The sequence below is a fragment of the Pseudorca crassidens genome, chromosome 4 (genome assembly GCF_039906515.1).
Source record: "Pseudorca crassidens isolate mPseCra1 chromosome 4, mPseCra1.hap1, whole genome shotgun sequence".
Taxonomy (NCBI): domain Eukaryota; kingdom Metazoa; phylum Chordata; class Mammalia; order Artiodactyla; family Delphinidae; genus Pseudorca; species Pseudorca crassidens.
In genome coordinates, this window is record NC_090299.1 from 1,981,316 (window position 1) to 2,003,800 (window position 22,485).

The 22,485-nt window shown below is 42.7% G+C and overlaps 1 protein-coding gene across 11 annotated transcripts in view; it reads left to right on the forward strand.

Moving 5' to 3' along the window:
* Window positions 1–22,485, forward strand: part of ADD1 (adducin 1) — a 76,488-nt gene that overhangs the window by 35,762 nt on the left and 18,241 nt on the right. For 10 of the 11 annotated variants that reach the window (XM_067734915.1, XM_067734918.1, XM_067734917.1 and 7 more), the window contains exons 3-9: window positions 2,678–2,840; window positions 9,265–9,416; window positions 16,963–17,043; window positions 17,288–17,437; window positions 19,497–19,640; window positions 19,745–19,843; window positions 20,797–20,973. In XM_067734915.1, coding sequence (XP_067591016.1) covers window positions 2,678–2,840; window positions 9,265–9,416; window positions 16,963–17,043; window positions 17,288–17,437; window positions 19,497–19,640; window positions 19,745–19,843; window positions 20,797–20,973 — 966 coding nt within the window. The remainder of the gene's footprint in view (window positions 1–2,677; window positions 2,841–9,264; window positions 9,417–16,962; window positions 17,044–17,287; window positions 17,438–19,496; window positions 19,641–19,744; window positions 19,844–20,796; window positions 20,974–22,485) is intronic. The other variant, XM_067734919.1, reaches the window with a different exon arrangement.

Sequence of the window (22,485 nt, forward strand, 5' to 3'; positions counted from 1 at the left end):
TTGATTGATTTTACCTTTAGTTATGGTCGGCATTTGAACCACAGTCACGCCCAACTGTCTTCTGTTTGCATCTTTAGGTAAAGTAGTGCTGTTTTCATAGTTTTTTCATGTTGATGCTGCTGTCTTTATGTGTGCTTCATTCTTTTTATCCTTTTAATCTGTTCTTGTTTTATTTCCTTAATATTTTGGGGTATCACTTGGCAGATAATTCATTTGAGTTATTTTTTTAAATGTTGATCATCTCTGTCTGCAAGGAACTGGGTACTTAGCATACAAAGCTTATTTGTTTGGTTGTTATTATTATTCATATATTATTCCTCAATAATATAACTTACAGTAAAGTACACAAGTCTTAAGTGTACAGCTTGATGAATTTTGACATATGTATAACACCTGTGTAAACGCCCAGATCAAGTCTCAGACTTTACATTGTAGTCGAAGGAGATAACCAAGGAGCAACAAATAGAAGCACAGTGCAGGAAACAGCTGGATGATTAGATTGAGTGTGACTGGGTAGAACAAACCTCTCTGAGTGAGGAAGATTTGACCTGAACTCTGAATGACAGGAAGGAGCCGGCCATGCAGGGATGGGGGAGAAGCAGACATGAAATTCCCAGGACAGGAATGAGCTTGAAGAGTCCAAGGGCAGCCAGTGTGGTCTGGGCATAGGAAGCGGGAGTGTGGGGTGTGTGAGATTGGAGAGGGAGCAAGGGGCAGTTGCCTCAGAGGCTGTGTCAGCCCAGCTCAGGGTACGGTGCAGATGGGAACGGCACGCTTCAGTCTTTGAGTAACTCATTCTGGGTTGGTATACAGAGAGCACCGTAAAGGGCAAGAGAATAAGGTGTCTTTCCAAGCAAGAGGTAGTGGTAGCTTGGGCCAGAGTGGTGGTGGTAGAGGTGGAGAGAGGTAAACTCATTTGTGTTCTGTTTTGAAGGTGGAATAAATAGGACTTGCTGATGGATGGGGAGGAAGAGGTGAGGGAAAAAAAAAAGAATCAGGATAACATCTAGACTTGGCTTGAGCAGTTTTCCTGTGTAAAAGCAACAAGAAACCAAGTGAAAATCACTAAGGATAGAGTGAAGAAGCTAAACTTTCAGTACCGAGTGTGTGCCAGGCACTGTGCTGGGGGCACTGGGGATGCCAAGTCCCTACCCACAGGGGTCAAGAACACAGTCAGCATCAAAATGTTACTGATCCACATGCACTGTGGGGTCTGGGAACAGAGAAAGAACCCTAGAGGAAAGACTGGTAAGGCCTGGGCTTTACTGAGTAGAATGTACCCGGTGTTGGTTTTTTGGTTTTAGGAGCGTGGATCGTTCAACTGCAGTAAGGAGTGGGAAGGCCCACCCTGTGTGTACAGATGCTGACAGTTGGGAGATGTGCGAGGGAACCTGTGGAAGTTTCCTTCAGACTGATTCTCTGTTCTCAGTGGAATAACAAGTGGAGGCATCTGCTTAGAATGGGCACGGGGAGTGGTGTAGAGAAGGCATGGAGAGTAGGCGAGAGAATGGGCAAGAAAGGTCAGGAATGATCCCTGGGTTAATGTCAAGGGTGCACTCAGGTCAGTGGTCATGGATTTACAGTGAGACAGTGCGGTACGGTCTTCGTTTTTGCCCCCCAGCCACTTTCAGCAGCGTGAATAGAAAGGGTGTGAAGAGTTGAACTTAACATGGGGTTGGGATTTTGCCAGATGAAATGGTAGAGAGTTGAAGTTGTAAGCAAGGGAATGGCTATAGTTTTAAACCAAGGGCCTAAGCTGAGTGAGAGAGGTCAGGACACAGGGAAGGTACGGGATGGTGATAAGGTCTTAGGATCAAGACGGACACTAGGAGAGGGTGTTTGGAGAGCATGTGCTTGGCTCCGAGACTGAAGAGGGGCCCAGTTACTAGAAATGAGCAGGTCTCTAGGGCATGACCATGGAAATAGGAGGCCGGGGTGAATTGGATGACACAGTCGTCGGAGGAGAGGCGATCAGGGAGCTGAGAGGGGAGGGTGTGGATATTTAACCATCCGGAGTTAGGACCAAGCAAGCAAGCAGGCAAGGTCATTGGCTGGTGACTGCTGGTTGAGGAAAGAGTCTGGGGTCCAGATGGGTGGCTCCAGGCCTCACTCACTGGTAGTTGCTAAGCGCAGCTCCATACTGTGCACATATAGGTCATCTGGAATGCTGTTGATACAGAGGGTCCTTTGTACTGTGGATTTTTTCTTTTTGTGTTTTCCTTACTAAGTTTTAAGTTCCTGATGGCAAAGCCATTTTCTTCCTATGTGTCCTCAGTGCCTAGAACAGTGTCAGGTGTTGTAAGGTGACTCAGGGTATTTAATCAGTCCCCTACTGTTTAAAATGTAGACTGTTACCTGTTTTCCCTTTTATTGGTAATAATGCTGGAATGAGCATCCTTATGAATAAGTCTTTGAGCACATCTGTGATGAGTTCCTTAGAAAAGATTCCTAGGAATAGGATGCCTGTTCAAATTTTTAAGCTTTTATCTTGTTAAATTACTGTCCAAAAAGAATGTACTTATTTATGCTCCAGGTAGTGACATATTGAGACCATCCATTTGCCTTTCCAGCACTGGATGAAAACAAACAGAAAATTAGTCTATGCGATAGTTACCCTTGCCTTCCCAAGGAACAGAAAAGAAACGATATCTCATTGTTTTAATTTGCCTTTTATTAGGCTTTCTGTGAAGAATTGGAATCAATGATACAGGAACAATTTAAGAAGGGGAAGAATCCCACAGGCCTATTGGCATTACAGCAGATTGCAGATTTTATGACCACGAATGTACCGAATGTCTACCCGGCAGCTCCGCAGGGAGGGATGGCTGCCTTAAACATGAGTGAGTAGTTCCTGACTTGGTATACATTCTTTGTCATTTTCCAGGTAAAATTTCCTAATGTTTTCCAATGTGAAATAGATGAGCACACACTATGTAATACATAGAATTGAGGTTTTTTTAAAAATTGAGTTTTAGTTGTAGTAAAAGATAGGCCTAAAAATGTCTTGACTATAGAGGGCTCCTTTTTTATGAGCCAGTGGGACTGTTATTTCTCAGGCAGGTAACTTTTTATGTGGCTTCTCAGACCCTTTATGAATTAAAAAAAAAAAACTAATTAGAAATAATGCTTGGGGAGTAGCACATTGATTTTGATTTTGCCTGAACTTATTTCAGTCAAGCCAACATTTCTTTTTTTTTTTAAAATAAATTTATTTATTTCATTTTAAATTTTTGGCTGTGTTGGGTCTTCGTTGCTGCACGCGGGCTTTCTCTAGTTGTGACGAGCAGGGGCTACTCTTGGTTGCGGTGCGTGGGCTTCTCATTACAGTGGTTTCTCTTGTTGTGGAGCACGGGCTCTAGGCGCACGGGGTTCAGTAGTTGTGGCTCATGGTCTCTAGAGCGCAGGCTCAGTAGTTGTGGTGCATGGGCTTAGTTGCTCCGCGGCATGTGGGATCTTCCCGGACCAGGGCTCAAACCCGTGTCCCCTGCATTGGCAGGCGGATTCTTAACCACTGCGCCACCAGGGAAGCCCCAAGCCAACATTTCTTATCCACCATTCCTCACTGCTCTTCGCAAATGAATGAGAAACAGAAAAATTCCAAAAGAAAGCTAGAAGAAAACTGTTGGGTGGGTGAATGTGAGCAAAGTTAGTTAGCAAAGATAGTTGTGCAGAGATGGCGCTTTGCCGTGGCTGTTGAATTTGTAAACGTTAACGTGACAAGGTGGAGCCCAGGGTACCTTGAGCATCAGCTAATGTGACCTGCTGTGTACTGTGCCCTGGATCAGTCTCTGATGTTTCTAGTTGGATAATCAGCTTCTGACTACCAACTTAAGGTATTGGTTTGCGTTAGATCACCTGCCATGTGCTATTTACCTGTCTGTTCTCTGGTATTCTTAGAAGTTGATTGACATTCACCTGAGTGATAATATCATTAATGTCCAGAGAGTGTTAAAAATCACATGTAATTTACTAGCTCACACTTCCATCCTGAAGTTGAATGGTAGTCACTAGGTTTTCATGTTTTCACATGGATTCTTTTTTATTTATTTATTTATTTATTTAATTTTATTTTTGGCTGCGGTGGGTCTTTGTTGCTGCACACGGGCTTTCTCTAGTTGCGGCGAGCGGGGGCTACTCTTTGTTGTGGTGCACAGGCTTCTCATTGCAGTGGCTTCTCTTGTTGCAGAGCACAGGCTCTAGGCGCATGGGCTTCAGTAGTTGTGTTGCGTGGGTTCAGTAGTTGTGGCCCACGGGCTCTAGAGCGCAGGCTCAGTAGTTGTGGCGCATGGCTTAGTAGCTCCACGGCATGTGGGATCTTCCTGGACCAGGGGTCGAACCCGTGTCCCCTGCATTGGCAGGCGAATTCTTAACCACTGCACCACCAGGGAAGTCCTCACATGGATTCTGAATGGATTCTAGTGATATTTATATGAATTAGATAATAAAGGACAATGTAATATATTTACTCACATATTGTTTTCTAGTCAGAGATAAAGGAAATTTTAATAGTGCCACACCAAAAAAAGAAGGAAGAAAAAAATCTAGTTTTAATTGTATCTAATAGTTTACTTCTCACATATAAAAAATTTTAATGTGAATTTTAACCTTTGTTGTGGAATATAATGTATGTAGATGGCATAGAACAAAAAGATATATAACGTATGAGTGGTTTAAGGTGAGCGCCTTTATAACCAGCACCCTGGTTAAGAAATAAAGTTTTATCAGTTGCTTGCCCTCTTAAAAGGAATCACCGTCTTGACTTGAATGGTATCACTGCCTTGCTTTTCTTTATAGTTTTATCATCCAAATGGTTATACTTAAATATATTATGGTTTAGTATTTGTCTTTTTTTACTTACTGTCTCTTCAGCATTTTTAAAGCTACAAGTTGCCCCTCCATCTCTCTTTTTCTCCTCGCACTTTAAAGGAAATGGGTTTTGTTGACCTGTAGAGTTTGCTACAGTCTTGAATTTTACTGATGCCATCTCCATGGTGCCCATTATGTTCTTTTTTCTTTTGTATTTACAGTAAATTGGTAGCTGGGTCTAGAAGCTTGGCTGTATTTGGATTTTGTTCTTTGGCAAGCTCACTGCATAGGTGGCACTGTGTTCTACCCGCAGGCACATAAGCCTGCTTGTTGCCATTTGTGCTGTAGCAGCCATCATTGCTCAATGCCTAGATCCGTTAATTTAACAAAGGTTCCAAGATGGTGATATTTTAATTTTGTCATTCCTTCTTCTGTATTTACTAGTTAGAACATTTCTGTAAAGAGAAACTTCTCTGGGAAATGGGGCATGACCAGAAAGGGGGCCGCCTCATTCTCTGTCACTCAACGCATGATTGCAGGGAGGCTGGTGCTAAACCATTCATAGATGACCTGCTTGTTGGTCAGGGTTTCATACGGAGCAGAGCAGCTTCCTTGCTGAGATCTATTGGAAGTCAGCCCTCAACCCACACGCACAAAAAGAAACTTCCTCTCAGCTCTTTTGCTTACCCCGTGGTACGGTTTGTATAAAGGTAACCATTCAAAACGAGAAGTTGGTTTCCTGTCATCTTCTAAAGTGACCAGTTACTATTTCTTTAATATTATTTTGAATGCATAGGTTTTTAAAAAAATTTATTTATTTGGTTGTGTCGGGTCTTAGTTGTGGCAGGCAGGCTCCTTAGTTGCAGCTCACAGGCTCCATAGTTGAGGCTCGAGGGCTCCTGTGGCTCGCCGGCTCCTTAGTTGCGGCACATGGGCTCCATAGTTGTGGCATGCGGGCTCCTTAATTGCAGCTTGTGGGCTCCTTAGTTGCGGCTCGCTGGCTTCCTTAGTTTTGTGGCATGAGAACTCTTAGTTGCAGCATGCATGTGGGATCTAGTTCCCGGACCAGGGATCGAACCCAGGCCCCCTGCATTGGGAGCACAAAGTCTTAACCACTGCGCCACCAGGGAAGTCCCTGCAGAGATTTAAATATATTTAATGTGTTTCAAAACATTGCAGTTATCCTTTTTGATACTACTCACATTGTCCCACCTTTGACTAAAGAGAACCTCTCCAAGTTGACTCCTGAGCCTAGTAGTCTTTGACAGCTTCCAGGCCACCTCCTGTAGGAGATGTTCTAGGCTCATCTTGTACATTTCCTGCCCCAGATCTGGAGTCAGCCATTTCTCTAAGAAACCTTGATTTTTTTTTGTGAGAAATGAAATTTTAGTCTGGGTGCTAGAAATGCTCTTTGCTACTGACTGGTTAGTTATTCTTTTTAGACCTTTTTAGTGGATAGAGCTAGGAAATATAAATTACCTTTTGGAGATTTCCTAAGAATCCGCCTGCCAATGCAGGGGACATGGGTTCGAGCCCTGGTCTGGGAAGATCCCACATGCCGCGGAGCAGCTAAGCCTGTGCACCACAACTACTGAGCCTGCGCTCTATAGCCCGCGAGCCACGACTACTGAAGCCCGCGCAACTAGAGCCTGTGCTCCCCAACAAGAGAAGCCACCACAGTGAGAAGCCCGCGCACTGCAACAAAGAGTAGCCCCTGCTCACTGCAAATAGAGAAAGCCCACGCACTGCAACTAGAGAAAGCCCGCACACAGCAACGAAGACCCAATGCAGCCAAAAATAAACAAATAAATTTATTTTTAAAAATTACCTTGTGATTTGTATACTATATTGATAAATTGGAATTGTAAGTATAATTATAAATATATTGGAATTATAATTCCAATTAAAATTCAGGTCTAAGGGGTTTTTACTTAACCTCTTCTATCTAACATTTGTTTTTCTTTCTTCTACAACAAGAATTCTGGTTCTCCAGGACACCAGGAATAACAAAACTAGAATATTAATAACTCATTTGCTTTCTCTCACATACCCCACACAGTATCAATCCTATACCAATAATATGTTCTCTCTTCATGTTTTAAAATAGTTATATTCTCTGTTGTCAGAGCATATAACCAATATATGTTATGGTCTTGTTTTTACATTCATTTTGTGTTACAATTAATAACTTAATTCTGTAATAAATATATATTTAATGCTCACCACCAGTCCTTGTATCAGTGCCCCTTTAGTCAATTTGGTTGTCTGAAGTTGCTTTTATAGTAGATTTCCCAGAAAACACTTGTGGAAAGGATTTCTTCATTCTTGCGTTGTGGCCTTTATATGTTTGGTTTAGTTAGTTTGGGTATAAAATCATTGGCTCACATTTTCCTATTTTGTGTATCTTAAATGCATAATTCATTTTCTTAGAATTTGAAGACAATCTTTCCATATAAGTTACTTGGTTTCTTTTCCTTGATGCTCATAATCTATTTTCCTTTTTCTTTAGAGTCCAGAAATTTTACCAGAATATGTCTTGGTGTTTGTCTTTCTGGGCAGTTTTCTCAGATGATGTGCCCTTCCAAACCTTTTTTATTTTCAGAGTGTTTTCTTGAATTGGTTTTTAATATTCATTCTGTTCCCTTGCTTTCGTTTCCTGGTATGCACATGATGGATTTTCCTTGTCTGACTTCTTTAACTGTCAACGTTTTCTCAAGTTCTTTTTATCACTTTCTTCATTTCTTTATGATTTAAAAAGTTTTTCTCCTCTTTCACCTTTACGCTGTTTTTAATATTTATTTTTAAAATTATTTTTCATTTATATCTAATTCCTTTTATATTCTAGCCCTCATTTCTGAATTTTTCTAATTATATTAAACATTTTTCTTATCTTTTATTATTAATGCCTTTCTTTATCTTTTATGAAATAATAGGTTATAGTTTTCATTTGTTTTGTGGATATGTTTTTTGTGCTTTTGTTATGTGTAGGAATGTGATTTTGCTTTTTTCTTTTAATAATTTATTTTTAAAATTTATTTAATTAATTTATTTTTGGCTGCATAGGGTCTTCGTTGCTGCGTGCAGGCTTTCTCTAGTTGTGGAGAGTGGAGGCTACTCTTCATTGTGGTGCGTGGTCTTCTCATTGCCGTGGCTTCTCTTTTTTTTTTTTTTTTGCTGTACACGGGCCTCTCACTGTTGTGGCTTCTCCCGTTGCGGAGCACAAGCTCCGGACGCGCAGGCTCAGCGGCCATGGCTCACGGGCCCAGCCGCTCCGCGTCATGTGGGATCTTCCCAGACCGGGGCACGAACCCATGTCCCCTGCATTAGCAGGCGGACTCTTAACCACTGTGCCACCAGGGAAGCCCCCGTGGCTTCTCTTGTTGCGGAGCACAGGCTCTAGGCGCATGGGCTTCAGTAGTTGCGGTGCGTGGGCCCAGTAGTTGTGGCTCGTGGGCTTTAGAGCCTAGGCTCAGTAGTTGTGGCACATGGGCCTAATTGCTCCACAGAATGTGGGATCTTCCCAGACTAGGGCTTGGACCCGTGTCCCCTGCATCGGCAGGCGGATTCTTAACCCCTGTACCACCACGGAAGCCCTCTTTGAATAATTTTTGTGTGGTATTTGATCATGATATTTTTCTGTTCATTTTTACATGAAATTAGTTTTCCTGGAGGAGTCCAGTTCAGGAATCCTGACTCTAGAGCTCCCTCTTCTGTTGTTTTTGTGAAGTGCTAAAAAATATGGCAGCTTATTTAATTCTCCTCCCTTGCTTTTATCTGGGTCTTTTCTCTTTTCTTCTTTTCTTTTCTCTCGTTCCCAGCCCCATATTCCCCTCTCCTCCCCTCCCCTCTTTTTTTTTTTGTAATAAATTTATTTACTTACTTACTTATTTATTATTTTTGGCTGCGTTGGGTCTTTGTTGCTGCATGCAGGTTTTCTCTAGTTGCGGTGAGCGGGGGCTACTCTTCGTTGTGGTGCGTGGGCTTCTCATTATGGTGGCTTCTCTTGTTGCAGAGCACAGGCTCTAGGCACGGAGGCTTCAGTAGTTGTGGCTCGTGGGCTCTAGAGGGCAGGCTCAGTGGTTGTGGTGCATGGGCTTAGTTGCTCCGCTGCATGTGGGATCTTCCCAGACCAGGGCTTGAACTCGTGTCCGCTGCATTGGCAGGTGGATTCTTAACCACTGCGCCACCAGGGAAGCCCCATAATGTATATGTTTAATACTGTAAATGTCCTTCTAAGTTTTGCTTTACTGCATGCTACAAATTTTATTACCTTTCTGTTATTGATTTCTACCTTAATTGTATTAATGTTGGGGAACTTGGTCTTTATGAAATAGTCTTTGACGTTTTCAAGACTTACCTTATGGCCCATTGTGGGACGATTAATATCTCAACTATTATTTGATTTACATTTGACAAGAAATATTAAATCTTTGAGTCTTGTTTCTTTTTTCATTTCAGGTCTTGGTATGGTGACTCCTGTGAATGACCTTAGAGGATCTGATTCTATTGCCTATGACAAAGGGGAGAAGTTATTGCGGTGTAAACTGGCAGCGTTTTACCGACTAGCAGATCTCTTTGGATGGTCTCAGCTTATCTACAATCACATCACAGTGAGTATTAAATGGGGTAGTAACTGAATGATAAGTGGAGTAGTATGTGTCTGGCACCACCTGTTTTCATTTAGGGGGAGAGGGAATCTGGCTGAGCTGAAGTAAATCTTGGAACACCTTCCTTCTGATTGCTGACTGCAGAGTATAATAATCTGAGAATTAGCCAGTTTGAATTAAAAATTATGAGAACAGTAGTTCTTTAAAACTCCTTTCTTGCTTGCTCACCTAATAAATGAGTGTTTACCAAATTATAGGCAGTTCCTAAAGTTCTTTTTATGCCTAAAAAATCAAGAATGAAGATGTTTTCTTTCCTACTTGGACCAAAGCCTTCTATCTCTCATATTTATTTCTTCAGATATTCCAGTTTTAGCCATTTTTCAACATTATCAGGACCTCTAGTTTCTTCAATTCATTCTTTTTTTTTTTTTAATTTGTTTTTGGCTGCATTGGGTCTTCGTTGCTGCGCTCAGGGTTTCCCTAGTTGCAGCGAGCAGGGGCTACTCTTGGTTGCAGTGTGCATGCTTCTCATTGCGGTGGCTTCCCTTGTTGAGGAGCACAGGCTCTAGGGCACATGGGCTTCAGTAGTTGTGGCGCACAGGCTCAGTAGTTGTGGCTCAAGGGCTCTAGAGCGCAGGCTCAGTAGTTGTGGCTCGTGGGCTCTAGAGCACAGGCTCGTTAGTCGTGGCACAGGGGTTTAGTTGCTCTGCAGCATGTGGGATATTCCCGGACCAGGGCTCAAACCTGTGTCCCCTGCATTGGAAGGAGGATTCTTAACCACTGCGCCACCAGGGAAGCCCCTTATTGGATATTTTAAATTATTAATATAGTGTGTGCTTATTGTGGCAAGCGTCCCTTACACAGACGTTGAAAGAAGAAATCGTAATCCTGTGAATAGTCTTGTCCCCCTTGAGATAACCAGCATTAACAGACGTTTAAATCGTTTTACCCTTTTCTCCATACTCAACACACTCAGTACACACAGTACTTAATACACATGTGTAGGTGTTTTTTACTTGTGGACTCATAACCAGCAGTGCTTAGTTCAGCTTCATTCATTTTTTTTTTTTAAGTATTTATTTATTTGTTTTGGCTGTGAAAGGATCTTAGTTGCTGGATGTGGGCTTCTTAGTTGCGGCAGGCATGCTTTTAGTTGTGGCATGCATGCAGGATCTAGTTCCCTGACCAGGGATTGAACACGGGCCCCCTGCATTGGGCACACGGAGTCTTACCCAGTGGACCACCAGGGAGGTTCCCAGCTCCATTCTTGACTCCAAGGAATGCTCTTTGATGGTAGTCTGAAGCCCACCTTTGTGACTAGTGCACTGTGCTTCTGGGATGTGGTAGGGATCTTTGCCAGATATACCGAGTTACCCTCCCCTCTTTTCTCCACATTGCCGCTAAAGTGAACCTTTCAAAACGCAGACCTGACCCTGTTGTATCTATGCTGTCTTGCCTGTGGAATGTCACTTCCACCCTAGAACACCTGCTTTATTTCCCCCACAGCAGTTACCATCATCCATACTGTACGTTTGTTCGTCGTCCACATCAGCTCCATGAAAGGAGCCTCCGGCTGTGTCCTGGGAAGAATTCCTGTGCTGGGCACAGAGGAGGCGCCTTTTGATATTTGGTCAGTGGATCCAGTTAGCCTCCCACAAGAGCTGGCTCTCTTCCTTGTGCCTGCGTGGAAATTGCTGGCCTCTGTGGCTAATTATACTTGACAGAACGTCTATGTAGATTTTTTTTTTTTAATAAGTTTATTTATTTATTTTTGGCTGCATTGGGTCTTCGTTTCTGTGTGAGGGCTTTCTCTAGTTGCGGCGAGCGGGGGCCACTCTTTATCGCGGTGCGCGGGCCTCTCACTATCTCGGCCTCTCTTGTTGCGGAGCACAGGCTCCAGATGCGCAGGCTCAGTAGTTGTGGCTCATGGACCCAGTTGCTCCGCGGCATGTGGGATCTTCCCAGACCAGGGCTCGAACCCATGTCCCGTGCATTGGCAGGCAGATTCTCAACCACTGCGTCACCAGGGAAGCCCCTGTGTAGAGATTTAATGCTAAATGGTTGCCTAAAAATTAGTTCCATGAAAATATTACATTGCTAAGAGGAAATGTAATCCTTGGCTTAATGCCAGCCTTACATTCTCTGGGGATTTTAAAAGCTGTTTACTACTAGTCCTATTATGAATGCTATTTAAATAAGTTTGAATTGCTTAAATTGATCATTTTTTTCCCCCTTTAATTATTTAGGACTTGGCAGAATTAAAACATTAGTTAGGGGCTTCCCTGGTGGCGCAGTGGTTGAGAGTCCGCCTGCCGATGCAGGGGACACGGGTTCGTACCCCGGTTCGGGAAGATCCCACATGCTGCGGAACGGCTGGGCCCGTGAGCCATGGCCGCTGAGCCTGCGCGTCCGGAGCCTGTGCTCTGCAACGGGGGAGGCCACAACAGTGAGAGGCCTGTGTTCTGCAAAAAAAAAATTAAAAAAACATTAGTTAGGTGTTTACTTTTCTGTAAGTGATCTCTTTGGGACTTAACACTGAATAAAAAAGAAATTCAAGTTACAAAACATATTTCTTATATCTTGTGAACTAGAAAATCTTTGAGGAAGAAAGTTTTTGTTTTTTTAACTATTTATAGCATCCATATTTTGGTTTCACAGTCTAGGCGTTATCATATATAGATTTAACAGAAAAGAAATATTAATAGTATCAGTGCAGCCAAAAAGTGCCAACAGGTCATCGTGCCCTTTCTTTGAAGGAGGGCAATAGGGATTTTCTGCTAAAGGGATTTAAAAGTGCTAACAGGTGTTAGAGGATTGGAGATGATTGTCTGAATTAATCTCTGTCTTAAGATTGCATTGGATTTAGAGAAGCTTTTGAGCGGGGGTGTCAAAAGACAGGATAGCCCAGTTGGCACATGAGGTGGGCTTCCTCTCTTGGTGGCTCTTAGCCAATGGCAGGGTCTTTCCGTCCCTAAATGCCTCTGGGTGTCAGTGGAATGCTAGGTTCACCTCCATTCTGGATTCCAAGGAATGCTAACCCTCCGAGGTGGTGGGCTCCAGAGGTGGCAGCGGGTCCACAGTGACTGTGTTCTGAGGACATGATAGGGATCTCTGCCAGAGATAGTGAGTCGGGTGTATTGTGTTTTCGGTGAATGACGTTAGCGCTCATTCCTTGTGCACAGAGAAGGGGCATTACATGTGGGAAGACTCGCAGTTAGACCAGTGCTACGCCATCAGGGACTAGAAAACTTACTTTGAAATGTCCTCTCTTTTTTCAGTCTACATCAGTATTTAGCACTTTCTCCTTTTTGTTTCAGATTCTGAAGATTGTATATTTTAAGCTTTTCCATTATAATATGTAGATCTGTTAAGCTCACTCTTGGAAATATATGTTAAAGAAAGAAGTCAAAGAAGAAAACATGATGTATAAATATATTTATTATAGCATTATCTGTAATAATAAAAAAATTTGAGTCTTAATATCCATCAGTAGGTGGGAAATGGCTCAGTTATTCAACATCAGCTTGAGGGAATGTTACATATTATGAAAAATAATTGATAAAGACCATCTGAAACCATGGAAAATAATTATTATAAAAGAGAAAATATAAAATGTATACTGTTTATAGCTATATGAATTATGTGTGTGTGTATATATATATATACATAGACAAAGAAAAAAGTGAGTAAAACTGGCTATGTAGTATTTTTTTAATGTGGGACCTCATAGCATGAGCGTGCTTCTAAAACTTATGTGGAGGAAAAAAGGCCTAGAATAGATAACTCCTGAAGAACTAGGTAAGGAGATATTTTTTCCTATCAAGTGTCAAACTTATAAAGTGATGGTAACTAAAATAGTGTGCTTTGGGGAAAGGCAGAAACAGATAAACCAGTGGGACAGAGCCCAGAACTAGATCTTTATGTACTGAAATCAGATATACAGGGACTTCACTGGTGGTCCAGTGGTTAAGACTCCACGGTTCCAGTTCAGGGGGCCTGAGTTCAGTTTCTGGTCAGGGAACTAGATCCCGCATGCTGCAGTGGAGATCCTGCATGCCTCAACTAAGACCCGGTGCACCCAAATAAATAAATAAATATTAAAAAAAAAAAAGAAATCAGATATACAAAAGAGTCTGCATTGCAGATCATCAAGGGAAGAATGATGGACCAGGCTGTAATTGGTGCTGGCACAATTAGATTGAAAAATCAGAATTGGAAAATTGTATTGGATTCTTACCTTATACTGTATAGAGTCACAAAGCAATTCCAATGAATTAAGCATTGAGTGTGAAAGATAATACTTAAAAAATTTTAGGATCTGTATAAGTGAAAATCACTTACCTTTAACCTCTGACTTAAGGAAAGTTGTCTTAAGACACAAAAGCACTTATCATAAAAGAAAAGATGAATAAATCATTTGACTACATTAAAGTAAACAAATTTCTCATCATTAAAAGACACCATAAAGAGAGTGAAAATAAAAGCTTACAACCTAGAAGATTTTGCCTCACGGTTAGCCAACAAGAAATTAGTATCCAGAATAGATGAAGAACTATCAGTAAGCAACCAGTATAAAATGGACAAAAGACAAGGCAATTTACAGGAATTTCACAGAAGGGGAAATGAGACTGGCTTATAAAAATATGAAATGTTGCTCAACTCAGTTGTAACTGGGAAATTATAAAGTCACGATGGAATACCATTTCACAGACATCAGATTTTAATTTTTAGGAAAGATGGTTGTAGAAGCACAGAACTATCATATACTACTAGCAGGAGTGTACATTTAATTAGGCCCTTTGGAAAATAATTGGCTTCACCTCCTACTTTGTTACCCTGGAGAAACTTGTACCATGTACACTAGGAGACAGGTATAAGAATGTTCATAGCATTGTTTTTAATGGCAAAATGAAAACCACGTCCATTGACAGAAGGTGGATACATAAATTGTATATTCATCCAATAGGCACTATACAGCAATGAGGATGAATAAATTATTGCCATGTTGTATATCATCTGCAGGAATCTCAGAAACAGTGTTGAGGAAAAAAAGTCACCGAAAAATACAGTATGATTGCAATTACATGAAGTTCACAAACAGATAAAAATTAAGCAATGTATTGCTTAGGGATGAATATATATAAAGTAAAACTGTAAGGAAAAGAAAGAAAATGCTTAACACATAACTCAGGATAGTGATTACTTATGGGATATGGGGAGAAAGAAACAGCTTCAGAAATATTAGATTTATTTTGTTTCTGAAGCTGGTTGAAAGGTACATGGACATTTGATTTATTATTTTACTTAAGTTGTACGTATACCTGCTAAATACTTTTTTACATGCATGTTTCAAAATAAAAACTTTTAAAATAAGCAAAAATATCTGACTTGGGACTTCCCTTGTGGCACAGTGGTTAAGAATCTGCCTGCCAGTGCAGGGAACACTGGTTCGATCCCTGGTCTGGGAAGATCCCACATGCCACAGAGCAGCTAAGCCCATGCACCACAACTACTGAGCCTGTGCTCTAAGAGCCTGTGAGCCACAACTATTGAGCCCGCGTGCCACAGCTACTGAGCCTGCGCTCTAAGAGCCTATGCGCCGCAACTACTGAGGCCCGTGCACTCTAGGACCCATATGCCGCAACTACTGAGCCTGCGTGCTGCAGTAGCTGAAATCTGCGCACCTAGAGCCCGTGCTCTGCAAAAAGAGAAGCCGCTGCAATGAGAAGCCCGCGCACCACAACAAAGAGTAGCTCCCGCTCGCCGCAACTAGAGAAAGCCCACGCGCTGCAACGAAGACCCAGCGCAGCCAAAAAAATAAATAAATGAAATTAAAAATATCTGACGTTTAATTTTTCCCTGTTTCCAACCTTATTTTTCTTCATCCCAGCCAATAAATACACAGTAATTCCTTGTTTAAGTTTTGTTTTGACCCAGTTTGGGAATTGGGGAATTTGCATAGTTTTGATTTAGATAGTTAGAAAGATCAACATCTTTTATAAAATAAAAGAACTGACTTCAGCGTTAAAAAACCTGGCTAACTTAAAATTAATGGGAAAATATTTGGGGGAAAGGCCCAAAATTATGGAAAGGCCCAAATATTTCTGGCCCCTCGGTAGTGAAAGTGTGGAGTCCTAACCACTGGACTGCCAGGGAATTCCCAGCATTTTTGAAACAACTAAAAAGGAGTAGAGACCTAGTAGTAGAGATTTATAGAGAATGGATATTGTAGAGATGGCTTTCCTACCACCATTAATAATACTGCAGTAGTGTAATAGTTAAGAGATGCCATTTATTGAAAGCTTTATTGTGAGCACAAGCCCCTTTCATCCCCACTTCATGGGTGAGGAGGCCAGGAGCCCAGGGTCCCCAGAGCAACATAGACAGTTCTGGGTTCTAACTCAGGTCTTATATGACTGTGGGTCCGCATTCTAGTGTGCTGAGGAAATCCAGTGAGTTTCGCGTGAAGGTGACATGGAGGAGATGGGATAGTTTCAGATGTCCCAGGACTAAACTACAGTTTAGGGCAGAGGTAGACCTCGTTCTGTGTTGCACACCACAGACAGATTTCTGTTCAGTGTAAGAGAGAGTGTTTAATGATTAGGCCTCTCCAGCTTCTGTTTGTTTACTGCTGTACCCTAGCCTCCAGGTGCAGAAGGCCTCCGGGACTATTTGCTGAATGAAGGAACGAGGCCGGCCGTGTGAGGGCATCACTGCACTGTCCAAGCAGACACCCCTCCGCCCCGTGTGTGTTTCTTTTGGGCCACTATAGAAGTCACTGTGCTGGTTAGGAAGTTGGACTAAACAGCATAAGGCCTTTTCAACAAACATTGAATTCCACCTACCTGACCCTAGTTAGAATTCTTAGCCCAGTAGTAAATGTGTTCCGTCCTAATAGCTTTGGGAAGTCTTTTGAGTCTATCCCCAAATCATTACATTGATAAAAATTAGACTAAATTTTTGTGAGGGCAGGACTCCCCCCGACCCCGCACTACATGACTGGCATCTAGCACATATCCATCATATGTGACAAATCTGTATTGTTGAAAGAAAACTATATTGTGGAAGGAAGAAAGATACCAGGGGAGTAAGGATGTGATGTGTAGAGACTTTTGGTCAGGCAGAAAGGAAGAACGCTCTCTTATTTGTGATTTTTATGATTGTTCACTATCCTATAGGTTTTGAGTACTTAAAAAAAAAACAAAACATTTTGACTTTTAAAAAGTAAGGTTTGGTTTTCATTATTACACCCTTGAGGAGTGTCACCTTTTTGCACGTGATACTGGCTTGGTAGCCACCAGAAGGTTTTTTCTTTATAAAGTTAATTATCATGAATGTGACCAAGATGCACTTCATGTACCCAGTAAGTTACTACAACATAATAACAGAAAGCTTTCAGTACCCCTTAGCTTTGTGATAGGCACTGTATTTAAGTGAGACCCTATGTAGCTCAGTTAATGCTCACAAAAAAACCGTGAGTCTGTGGACTGAAAGAGATGCAAATAATTTCAATAGGATTTTTGAGCTAACTCAGTAATTCTCCGCACAGACCAGAGTGAGCTCCGAGCAGGAACACTTCCTCGTTGTACCTTTTGGACTTCTCTACAGCGAAGTGACTGCATCCAGTTTGGTAAGAATGTCCTTCTCTTCTTGGGCATCAAGTATATGTAGGTCATGTTAGGTAATTAAATACTGTCTAATCTCGTTAGACATGTAAAACCCAAGAAAGAGGAAAAACTCTATGTTTTGTGTGATTAACTCAGGGGAAAACTTTTATAATTAGTTATAAACACTTTAAACTTTGGTTTAAGTAATTTCTAGTTAGGATAACATGAAATCCTCTTGATATTTAAGATTTTGCTTTCTTATTTCAGGTTAAAGTCAGTCTACAAGGAGAGGCAGTGGACCGTGGAAGTACTAATCTAGGGGTAAATCAGGCTGGCTTCACGTTACATTCTGCCATTTACGCTGCACGCCCAGACGCGAAGTGCGTTGTGCACGTTCACACACCAGCAGGGGCCGCGGTGAGTGCGCTGCCCTGGTAGAGACTTCAAGTTTAAAGCCGTTCAGTGAGCGGCACTTCACATTTCCTCCAAATTGCCCTCTCTTGTTGCACCAAGTCAACAAACCTCATTTTGTTGGATTAGAAAAATCTTTTTTCCTCACTACATTTGACTTTCTTAAAAGAATATATTTTAAGGGGTCCATTTACTATCTGATTTTGAAAAACATGTAATAAGTCTGAAAATGTTGTAAGACTCAACGATTAGAAAAATCAGTGTTGAAGAGGGGAGTGAGATTTCAGCGTATGGGAGACTGGGAAGTGCAGAATGACAACAGTGAATTGAGACTCCTTGGTTGAGAAGAGAAGTGGGAAGAGGAGGGAGGGTGAAGTGAGGTGGTAAGTGGGGGACGCTGGGCTCAGGCAAGGGTTTGTGGGATGCAGGAGACTTGAACCTGCTTGACGGTCTGAGGGGAAGGCGCCAGGCCTGTGATGGAGAGGTTGAGGCTGAGAGACACACCGGCCAGCCTCCACAGATGATCCGCCTGGATTTAGCGAAACCCAGGCTGGATTGTGACTGGGGAGAGTAATACCGGGGAAGGGAGTTCCCTGGTGGTCCAGTGGTTAGGGCTTGGCGCTTTCACTGCCCTGGCCCGGGTTCAGTCCCTGGTTGGGGAACTAAGGTCCCCTCAAGCCGTGTGGCGCAGCCAAAAAATAAAAAAAGAAGGGGGAAGAGGGCACAGACGCTGCAGACTCTTAGGAGACTTGGCCGTTGAGCCCCGAGCTTGCCAGGAGCCTGCCCCATTCTGATCACCAAGCCTGGACCCTGCTGGTGCACACAGGCCACCTGACCAAGCCTCGGACCCCTCAGTATGTATGAAAGTGTACTTTCTGGTTGTTGGCACAGTCATGTGAAAGCGAAGCACTCAAGAACTGTCTAGAATTGTCTTTTTTATCACCAGTTTTATACTTTAATGACTTCCTGGGCTTATTTGTTTGACAGATGACCTCATTGATTAAGTAATACTGAATTTCACTCTGTCTTGATGTTTTAATATCATAGATCTTGGGTTGTTGGGATGAATGTTGGATCTGGTTTGTTTGTTTTACTTTGAAGATATGGTTCTTGATGTCAGCATCAGTTTTATTAGTTATATCATTCTCCAAATGATGTAATTTTTTCTTAAAAGAATGCATGCTCTTCCAACCCCAAAAAATCCATGCCAAAAAAAAAAGAAAAATCCATGCATTTTAAAGAACCATTAGAGGTACCTTTGAGACTGTGGTTATCACAAATAGCATGTAATTTGTTTTAAAAATTATCAAAGTAACTTTACTTTGTAAGGAAATAACTTCTTATAGAAAGGCTGATATTGTGAAAGGAATTAAATATGGTACTGCCTTTTTTGTGGTATTGTCTTTTTAGATTAACTTTTCTGTAAGAAATTGTTACACTTACATATGTATTATTTAAATCTTTGGGGCCTGTTAGTCTAGGTAGAAGACCTTTAAAATTAGCATATTCTAAAGTCAGTTTGGGAAGGTTAAGGAAATTAAAGAGCTATATGGACACTTTGATTTTTCACTTAAATAAATGTAGAGAATTTATACAGTATAATATCCTAAATCTTTATAAATCTCCTTTTATCTGACTTTCAGGTGTTCCTATCTCACCTACAACCTAAGATGAAAAGTACACAAAACCTTAAAGCTCTTCAGAAACCCCTCTTTGCAATGTTGTGACTCATTCAGAGGAAGCCATTGTCTCTCCTTGCAGTAGATCCAGGACTCATCTTATTAAATCTGAGCTCACTTGGTGTTTACAGTCAGTGTGGGAGAAATCCAGAAATATGTGGAATTTCTTTTGAGGCCTTCCTTGACAGTGGTGGCTTTGATTTTTAAAAATAGATTGGTGGTGAGCCCCAGAAGTAAGGTTTATCTTAAATTCATGGGTTCATTCATTTCTGAAAGGAGAACAGAGTAAAATATGTTCCCCCCATTACGTTTTTGAGGAAAGCATTTGCCGTGTCGTCAGTGGAGCTCCTGATTCGTCTTCGTTGATGGTGCTGCTTGTTCTCTAGGTCTCTGCGATGAAATGTGGCCTCTTGCCAATCTCCCCAGAGGCACTTTCCCTTGGAGAAGTGGCTTATCATGATTATCACGGGATTCTGGTTGATGAGGAAGAAAAAGTTTTAATTCAGAAAAATTTGGGGCCTAAAAGCAAGGTCAGTAGGCATCTAATCTGGTATTTAAATTACAGAGGAAAGAAGAAAAACGTTATCTGTCTTCTTGCCTAGGTCCATAGAGCTTTCCTGTTTCCTCCCTTTAGGTTCTTATTCTCCGGAATCACGGGCTTGTATCCGTTGGAGAGAGTGTTGAGGAGGCCTTCTATTACATCCATAACCTTGTGGTTGCATGTGAGATCCAGGTAGGTGGTGGCCGTTCCGTTTGGTCTATAGTATACTTAGGTGTTTGTGGGGTTCCCATAGATTTTCTTTTTTTTTTTTTTTTTTTGCGGTACGCGGGCCTCTCACTGCTGTGGCCTCTCCCGTTGCGGAGCACAGGCTCCGGACGCGCAGGCTCAGCGGCCATGGCTCACAGGCCCAGCCGCTCCGCGGCATGCGGGATCCTCCCGGACCGGGGCACGAACCCGTGTCCCCTGCATCGGCAGGCGGACTCTCAACCACTGCGCCACCAGGGAAGCCCTCCCATAGATTTTTGATACTTGTTTTGCAGCAGTGAGTCTGTGAGCGATTTCTTTGCTAAAGATGAGCTCATGGATTTGGAAGATGACCAGGGAAAATGCCATTTCACTGATTTAAGTTGGCAAATGATTATTGGGCTTTTCATTTCTAACTTTTAATTTTTCAAATACATAAGTGACTGCCATTGATGGAGTACTAGCATATGCCAGCCCTGCTATCAGGTGCTTTATTTATGTTAACTACATGTCATTTCATTTGAACTCCACACACTCTTTTTGAAAAAATGGGTGCAGGGTGTAGAGATGTGCCCACAGTCTCACAGCAGTGGGCTCTGCTTATGCTGAGTCTGCTCGGCCCCTATGTGCGTTCCTCACTGTCACTCTGGCTTGTGTCTGTGTGGTGATGCAGCCCCCAGTCCCCTTCATATGGCCTTGGGAGGGCTTTGTCTTCCCTTTTGTCCTTCTAGTATGAGTGCCCAATATTTTTTCATGCTAAAGAAAACCTTCTGAAGATTACCTTGTGATTTGTCTATCAGTGTCTGTCTCACATTTTTTATTCTTATAATGATTTGGTTTCTTTTGAAACCTACATTTCTGTTGAAGTGATCTTTCATGGGCATCTGACCCCGTTGATCAGCAAGGAACTCCAACTGTAGTGTTTGCTTGTTTTGGAAAAGGTTCGAACTCTGGCCAGTGCGGGAGGGCCAGACAATTTAGTCCTCCTGGATCCTGGGAAGTACAAGGCCAAATCCCGTTCCCCCGGGTCCCCGGCAGGGGAGGGCAGCGGATCGCCTCCCAAGTGGCAGATTGGTGAGCAGGAGTTTGAAGCGCTCATGCGGATGCTGGATAATCTGGTAAGAATGTTGCCACCACTTGATGATACAGCGCTCATCCCAGCAGCACAAATGTTAGTGTTTTCATAGTGAGTGAAATAGTATTGTGAAATTGCTGTCTTCATGCATTCATTCATCAGAATGCTTTCACCCTCAAGTCATGAAGAAGCACCAGGGCAATTTAACTTCTAAGCTAAACTACGATGGAATATACAGGTGAGGGTTTCTTGTCTCCTTTTGTTTTTTAAAGGTAATCTTGTTTGGACTGTGTGGGGTCAGGAGCACAGAGAATGCTCTGCTCTGCTGGATGAGTAACTCCTCGAGTAGCAGGGTCAGCCCTGTACCCGTCATCCCGCAAGCAAGCTGTCGAGGGGACTTTCTAAATCAGTCAGCCGAGTGTCTTGTTTTTGTTTTAACAGTAAATTCTAGCTATTCGGGGCCTGACTGCTGTGTTCCACACACTTTGCTGCCAATTTATTGCATGGGAGACCCTCTGCTGCTTCCTGCGGGGACGTGGAGCCCAACGTGGTACAGGAGCATGGCTGCGGGGCTTTTAGCATAATAAGAACGTTCTAATAGTACATGGCAGGATGTGGTCTGTTAGGTGGCTGCAGTGAGGGATGTCATCCTTTTGCAAGGATCAGGGAGGAAATTTATGTAGAGGGTGGCACTTGAGAAGGACCTCAAAGAAGAGGTAGAAGCATGACAGGCTGAGTTGGGGGAAGGAAAGCATCCGTAGCAGAGGTGAGGGCACGGCTGGAGACATGGCAGCACGACAGGGTCATGTCTTTTAGGTCCATCTCTGATCTCGCCAAGTTCTCTAAATATTCACAACAAGGCACTTAGGGTCGAAGCAATCACATTAAAAGACAAATGACTCTGTGATGGGGCCCTTTTCCTGCTGCAGTGTCATACCTCTTCAATAGGATTCAAGAGAGTCTCCTACTGCCACATGATGTTAGGTGCTGGAGGAAAAAAAGACCTGTCGTGGGCATGTGGGACAGAGAAGACACTGGAAGGGCATGTTGCCAGCTTCACATTAAGAAAGTCGCCACAATTGGACCAGGTCACGGGTGGGATGGGTGGCTTCAGGAAGATCTTGGAAGAAAAAGAATTCATGGATCTGATTCAGGGTATGCTAAGTGTCCTCAGAGGGTTCTTCTCACTGAAATTCTTTGGACTTAGGAGAATGTTCATTGCTGGAAAGGGAGAGCTGGGAGTTAACTGCCTAGAAGTGATGGTCACAGGAGTAGATTTGATCAGTGGGGGAGGGGTGAACCTCCCATAACTTCTGCATTCATTTGCTCAGTAAGTGGGTTGCATTAACTGACCACCTAGTCTTGAGCCTGTAGCCGTGACCAGGACACAGTTCCTGCCCTCAGGGAGTTCATGGCCTAGTCAGGGAGATGGACAAACAAGTCCCGGATGCAGTCCGGCACCTGTGACGTGTGCACTGACGGAGCACGAAGGCAGCTGCAGGGCGGAGGGGGCGCGTGAGCCGGGACTGCTTCCAGGGAAGCAGCCAAGAGGAAG